The sequence below is a fragment of the Staurois parvus genome, unplaced genomic scaffold (assembly GCF_062004578.1).
Source record: "Staurois parvus isolate SC_StPar_1 unplaced genomic scaffold, SC_StPar_1.0 ptg000058l, whole genome shotgun sequence".
Taxonomy (NCBI): Eukaryota; Metazoa; Chordata; class Amphibia; order Anura; family Ranidae; genus Staurois; species Staurois parvus.
Window position 1 is genome coordinate 1,700,040 of NW_028317854.1, and position 7,347 is coordinate 1,707,386.

The following is a 7,347-nucleotide window of genomic DNA, read 5'->3' on the forward strand; positions in this document are numbered from 1 at the left end:
GTTGATGGGGGAATCCCTCCAATTGAGTCATTGTGTCCTCCCAGTGGGGGTGGGGGGAGTCATCTCGCTGGGAGAACACCGTGATTACTGCTAGCAGCTATAATAGCCTGGGAGGGGGGGAGCTGTCTCTCCTGGGAGAACACCGCAATTACTGCTAGCGGCTATAATAGCCATCAGCAATAATCTCATGTAAAACCAGACCGGTTGGTTGTACCAAAGTTGATGGATTTAACAACTTTGGTACATTCAGCCTGCCCATACACTGTTCGAATCTCATCTGGTTCATCAGAAACCAGGCGAGATTTAAACGGTCTATGGCCAGCTTTAGTAAGGAAAGGTTAGGACTTGTGTAAGTGTGTGTTTTTGTTTTTTTCTTGTGTCCCATTTGAGAGGTTTCCCTTCACTTCTTGTGTCCCATTTGAGAGGTTTCCCTTCACTTCTTGTATCCCATTTGAGAGGTTTCCCTTCACTTCTTGTGTCCCATTTGAGAGGTTTCCCTTCACTTCTTGTGTCCCATTTGAGAGGTTTCCCTTCACTTCTTGTGTCCCATTTGAGAGGTTTACCTTCACTTCCTGTAAGAACAGATCTCTCAAAAGTGAATGGATATCCTGGTCGCATTACAGGCTTCCCCATGTAATTTTTTTACCCTCCCCTCCTGTCCCTGTGAAAACTCAATTTCCCTTCACTTTCTGTACCAGAGAAAGTGGCCACAAAAACAGTAGTGTGGGTGAATTTCTGCTGTGGGAGCACAACCAGCAAGAAAAACCTGACAAAAGTCCCAACCCTTCCTGTCCAAAGCTAAAAGAGAAAAAAAAAGGGTTTTATGAGAAATGGAAGGATTGGCCTAATGTTAACATACCTGCATCCTATTGTTTGCAAAATACTTTGTAAAGGGAACCTGTATTGTTAATTGCCTTGAATTTTATAAGCTCTATACTGAAGCATGCAGCTAGAGGTTAGTGATGAGCTCAGGCGTGTTCGACCACAACTGGTACCCGCCTGAGCTATCCAACTGGGAAGCTGTCAAAGGGACATACTGGAGATTATATAGTCAAGTACCTAGACCTTTTAGATGTGGCTGCAACTAAGGGCTTGTTCACACCAGATGCTTTCAGGTGTGTTTTTATTAAATGCAGCCTGAAAGCATGCACAGTAAAATCAATGTTTTCCAACAACCATTGTTCTTGCCATTGGCTTTGCTTGCACTGCTTTCAAAATATGTACAGCAGCAGGCATTTTCTGAACAGGAATGTGTGTAAACACACCAGAATGCATATAATCACTTTTTTTTCAAGTGTAAATAAACACCATGTCTCAAGTGGGGAAAAATGCTTTGGAACACATTACAAATGCATGAAAAGTGATAGTGGTGTGAACTAGCACTTGGGGGAACCTGGAGCAGCCTTTGCTTTTCCTCTAGCAGCTTTTGATCTAGGAAAAAAGTATTTGTGCCCTTTTAGCTACTAAGGCTTCATTGACATGGCCATAAAAATTCGCATACAGGTGTTTTATAACAGATCTGAATGCAGCTGCATTGTTTTCAATACTGCCATTCACATAGGTGCATCTTTCATATCCTTAATGCAGATTGTTGGATTCTGTATTATGAACACGCACTTCACATGCTTGCACATATAATCGCATGTATACACGTTTATAATTGGATAAATTATGCCTAAAAAAAGGGGAAAATAAATGATCATAAAAACAAGTAATGTACACATGCGTGTCTTTGCACATTTAACTACTTGCCACCAAAGGATGTCCCTGTCCGTTCTTGTGTTGCAGTGGATATACCGGATAATGCTTGTAGCTGCAGGCATCATGCTGGTAGAGGTGTGTTTTTTTTTTTTTTTTTTCAGCTCGCGGTTGGCTTTCCTGTAAAAGTGATTCTAGAACCTCACTTTTACAAGCAACCATCACCCCCCACCATCCCATGATTATCCTGGGCTCTCCTCTCCTACCAGGAGAGCCAAGTGTTCAGCCACAGTTTGGCTGGCTGACCATAGAACTGATCGGACACTGGAGCTGGACATGCACAGATTTTACAATGGACAATGCTAGGTACTTTGGAGATAGTTTTCTCAGAAAAAAGGATTGGGCAGTAAAAATCATGCTATTTTGCACCATTACTATCTTGTATTGTCTTGAATGGGGTTCTCCTTTAGGTTTCCCAAAATAATGTAACCTGCTATTTCTTTTTTCAATCATTTTGTTATTTTTCAGGATGGTCATGAGATTTGCTTTGTTGGAGATGAAGCATTCCGTGAACTTTCCCAGACTGACCCAAAGGGAGATCAACTTCTGAATGATGTATGTACTTATTTCTCACATCTAATTTTTCTTATTAACAAAGCTTGGACATTTTAGTAACATTTGTGTTAAAAGAAAAAAAAAGATTCAAACTAGTGTAATTGCATATGCGACTTCAGTTGTAAAGAATCCCACAATGAAAATAACATTATTTTCAATGGTGTCTTTTTTTTTTTTTAATTCTCACATGGCCCCACAGACTAATTGAAACGCATCAAACCCGCATATAAACCACATGTAAAATGAGTGACAAAATATTGTGTGTAAAATTCTCCTACTACAAAAAAAAGCATGAACCATGAAAAATGCACTACAAAATCGCACTGAAAATCACATCAAGTAGCAGCTGTTCTAGTGTGGACCTAGCCTTACCTTGTATTCTGCAAGGGAATTTCTTGTTGAGTTCATGAGGATAAGTGTGTCCAAATACACCATCAAATCCTTCTTTTTTTTTTTTTTTTTTCTTTACTTTATACAAGGGACAGGAGCGAACACCTGTTACGGTTCAGTGCATAGCTAGTAAATCAGGGTCACAGTGCTAAACACTTGTCTCAGAAGCCTCGCAGGCTGTATATCGGGTCCAGGACAGCTAAGATGTAAGTAATGTAAGTGTGAAGCCTTTGAGAATAGCTGCCTCCATGAGACACTTCAGAGGCAGGTATTCAGCCTCTAAACAATAGGAAACATTTACTAAAGCTGGTGCACACACTCTGGTTCAGCTGTGCATAGTAACCAATTAGTTTCTGACTTCAGCTTGTTCAGTTAAGCTTTGACAGTAATGCAGGCCATAGATGGGGAGAAAACCGTCCGATTTTCATCCCGGTCGTTCAATCGGCCGACGTTACCAGGAACGATAAAAAAAAATTAGCCGATTTTTCATCCCATCTACAGCCGGCAAAAAGTGTCCCTGCAGAGAGCTCCGCTATTTCTTTGACATTTCTAGCGGCTGCAACATTGTATCTATTTGTATCCATTTCGGATACAGATGTTTTTATTCCGAAACAAATAGATACACTGTTGCTGCCGCTATAAATGTCAAAGAAATAGCGGAGCTCTCTGCAGGGACACTTTTTGCCGGACTGGAATTCTTCTTCTTCCTCCTCCTTCTTTTTCCTTTTTCCTTTCCTTTTTCCTCTTCTTTTTCCTTTTTCCTCTTCTTTTTCCTTTTCTTCTCTCATGCGCAGATTTTTTTTATCGGTAAAAAGATCGGCCGATTTGCCCATCATTTCTGCGATAATCGGCTGATTTTTTTCAAACTTTTTACCGATGAAAAAAATCTGCCAAAATACCAAAAAACGGCCGACCTATTAACCCACTAACGTTCCGAAAATCGGCCAATTTTATTTTCGGCCGAAAAATCGGCCGATTTTCGACCCATCTATGGCCTGCATAAGGGTCCTCTCACAAGGCATTCTGTGGTTTTTTTTTTTTTTGTTTTTTTTTTTGTTTTTTTTTTCTCCCTCATCAGTTCAGTCACACTTTTTCAAAGAAAAAAAACGTATCAGTTTACATCCATTCTTCATCAGTTTATATCAGTTTTGTTTATCCGCTTACATCCGTTTTTTCATCCATTCCATTTATTTTTTTACAGAAGAAAAATAGGGGTTTCTTCCGTTCTTCCGGACATTAACGGTTGTAAACAGATGATCAAACAGACATACAGAACGCCCATGTGAAAGAGGCCTAAGGGCCAGTTCACACCATGCGTTTTCAGTGTGCTTTTTTTCTGCATCCAAATGCACAGAAAGTAGGTCACATGATTGTCAATGTCATAGTTCACATCAGTGCTTGCAGTTCCAGTGCGTTCCGGTTGCAGAAAAAAAGTAGAACAGGCTGCATTTTTCCTGCACAGAACTGTACTGTAACGCGGTAAAACACACTTGAACGTGCCAAAACATGTCAAAAACACGTATGTGGAAACGCATCTGGTTTCTATAGTGTGAACTGGCCCTAAAACCTGGAAGCTGATTGGTTACTGTGCTCAGCTGCACTACTTTTTAGAAAATGTCCCCAGTGTCTCTTTTAGCTAAATGCGGATTATGTCAAGATAGTTCTAAGCTTGATCAGTGAATTTCTCCTTGTACTGTCTCTTTAAAGTGACTGTCACTAAATATAGCTGTAAAATAAATCTGCCTCTACAAAGAATATAGTAAATGCTGCTGACTTCGATTTGCTGTGTTGACGATAAATTGTTGCCTAAAAAAATCTTCAGAAATCTGACTCTTCTGGCATTGTCCATTTTCTGGTCCCTCAATGGCCCCTAAAGGACACAGTAGAGATGTGAAGAATGCAAGACCAATAATCTGAATCAGAACATCGCTGCAGTGAAAGACTATCTTTGTGTTTATAACTGGCAATCAGGTTCTTTCTTCCCATCTCTAAGGCTAGGTTTACATGTAATTGCGTGCCTTCCCACACCCACAGAAAAAACAAAATGCAGTTTAGGAGATTTGTGGGGGTACTATTAATCCCAATGCAGTTTCCTTGTCACCGTATTTTTTGAAAAGGTGCAGAGACCCTTTCCCTGTATTTTCAGTGGATACAGCAGCCCAATCAAATGAATAGGCTGCTGCGCTCAGGCAAACACAGTTGTGGGGAAACTACATCGATGTAAACCAAGCCTAAAATGAGCTAATAATATAAAATTGACAATCTCATTGTGGGCCAGGGTTCCCAACCCAAAATACTGTTACAAGAACTGCTTAGGTAATACATTGGTGGCAAAACGATATGCACCTTGTCCCACTAATTACAACTTGTTGCAGTACAGTGTGACAAAACAAATATGTATGCTAGCCATTTTTATTGTAATTTAGTGGGTAATTTCACTGTTCACATGTTTTACAAGTTCATTAGAGGATTATTCATTTTCCCACGGGAAAAATTCCATACAGGAAATATTCATTTGAAACAGTTTTATTGAATTTCTAATGGTTCCTTTATAAATTCTACTCACAAAATGTGATTTTCTGTATTTCCGTTACAGCTTAAGCCTTCATAGATGCCAACAGTAGCAAGAGTAGTCACAAGATTAAGTGTGAAGCTTCACATCGGTAACCAGTAAACCTCAAATACACATGGTTATTAAATTGGAGCTGTCAAATGAATGGCCTCAGACGTTGCATTTCTTTTACATAAGATTGACTATAATAATCATATCATTTATCCATATGACTTAAAATAGAACTATGGGCAAAACCTTTTTTTCATATTGGATAGAGTAAGGGAGGGTTATAACCCCTGTCAGTGTGTGTGTGTGTGTGTGTGTGTGTGTGTGTGTGTGTGTGTGTGTGTGTAATTTTATTTTTTTTTTCTTTCCTTGCCACTTTGTAGGGGAGATTTACCTTCACTTCCTGCCCCATAACCAAGCAGGAAGTGAGAGCATATCCTTGCAAATTAAGGGAATTCCTTGGGGGCCCCCCAGGTCACCAGAACTAGGGTCCCTATTAGGAGATTTCCCATCTATTACTTTTCTGGGCACAACCCAAAATTTGGGATTTTCTTTCACTTTCAGTAATGGTAAACAGGAGAAATAGAGATGGTGAATCTTCTTAACGGGGGCACATATAGCAATAAAAACTGACGGGACTTAATCCATCTCCATTCTATCCAAACTAAAAAATAGATAAATAATAAGTTTTGGCGGTAGTTATACTTTAATATTAGCTCTCCTACTTAGGAACAGCACTAGCTGTAAAACACATATTTAGGTGTTACTATAGTAGACTGTAAAAGTGATTTATTTGCTTGAGAAAAGTAACACTGCTTCATTGTTTTCTACACCAGCTTTATAGGGGGAGTGCTGGGTCAATTAATGATGCCTTCTATTTTTCAGGACTCCTTTTTACACAAGTTCAATACTTTAAAATAAACAAACAGGAGTCTTACTTTCTTTGCAAATACTCGAGGTCAGCATACATAACTCATTTTTATGTATATTTACAGGCCATGGCTGCAGACAAGAGTAAAGAATGGTTTGCAAAGCACAAAAAACAGAAACCATCTGCATAGATACCACTGACAGATCTATGTGGCTCATAGAAGATGCTTGTGCTGTAAATGTTCATGATTGCTTTCAAAATAAAATCTGAAAGGCTTACTGTAATTAAATTTGTCATATATTGTCATTGTGCCTTATTTCCCTTCTGTTATGTTCTTACTAATTGATCTGCACATGTTATGTTAGTGTAATAAATACCTTATTCTAGATCACTGTGAACATTTCTTCCTTGGATTTTTGCTACATCATATGCCTGTAACCTCCTATACGAATATGGGTGACAGGCAGGCCTTTCAATTCTCTGCTTTCAAATTTAAGGCCACAATAGCAGCTTTTTTTTTTTTTTTCTGTCTGTTTTTTATTCTCTTTCTGCATGTTGCAGCTTTGGTGTGTACGGCATGGAAAGTTGATTTTAGCATATTTACAGGTCCCTAATTCTCTCCTTAGCGGTTAGATCTGTCTGCTAGTTGATAGCTAGGATATAGGCGTTGACACTGGTTCTCTCTCAAAAAAAAAAAAATACTGCCTTAGAATGGGGTCACACAAGTGCACTACAGTTTGGCCACAGCGTGATTGTAAAAACCAATAAATTCGACTGACTATCCAGAACCAAATGTGATTCCCACACAGTAGTCTGTAATTACAACTGATAAATCAATGCGAGAGCTGTGCATCAATCTCTCTACGAATAAAAGTTGTTTTAGGGCTTAGTGGGTTCTGTGCATAAACAGCTAAAAATAATGTATGTTGGCAACAATTTTAAAATCATGATCCTGCAGGTGGATGCAGGGGATTAAAACATATGGTAGGAGTATTCAAAATGAGTTTTCCATGATGAGAGATTCCCTTACTTATGTATGAAAACCGGTCCTTCTGAGTGCCACCAACACCAGACTATTTTTCAATTTCACCCCGCATCTCCTGATAATAAAAAGCACATCAAAAAGTGCACATCCCAACTCCCCAAAACTCCATGTGTTTCACCCATAAAAGGGCTTCGTCAGGAGTTAAAGTGTTGTCTTGAACAAAAAATG

The 7,347-nt window shown here is 39.2% G+C and overlaps 1 protein-coding gene across 2 annotated transcripts in view; it reads left to right on the plus strand.

Annotated features, from left to right (window-relative positions):
- Nucleotides 1–6,522, plus strand: part of GLOD4 (glyoxalase domain containing 4) — a 45,658-nt gene extending 39,136 nt beyond the window's left edge. For both annotated transcript variants that reach the window (XM_089668448.1, XM_089668447.1), the window contains 2 exons: nucleotides 2,227–2,313; nucleotides 6,259–6,522. In XM_089668448.1, coding sequence (XP_089524574.1) covers nucleotides 2,227–2,313; nucleotides 6,259–6,324 — 153 coding nt within the window. In that variant the 3' untranslated portion in view covers nucleotides 6,325–6,522. The remainder of the gene's footprint in view (nucleotides 1–2,226; nucleotides 2,314–6,258) is intronic.
- Nucleotides 6,523–7,347: the final 825 nt, after the last annotated feature.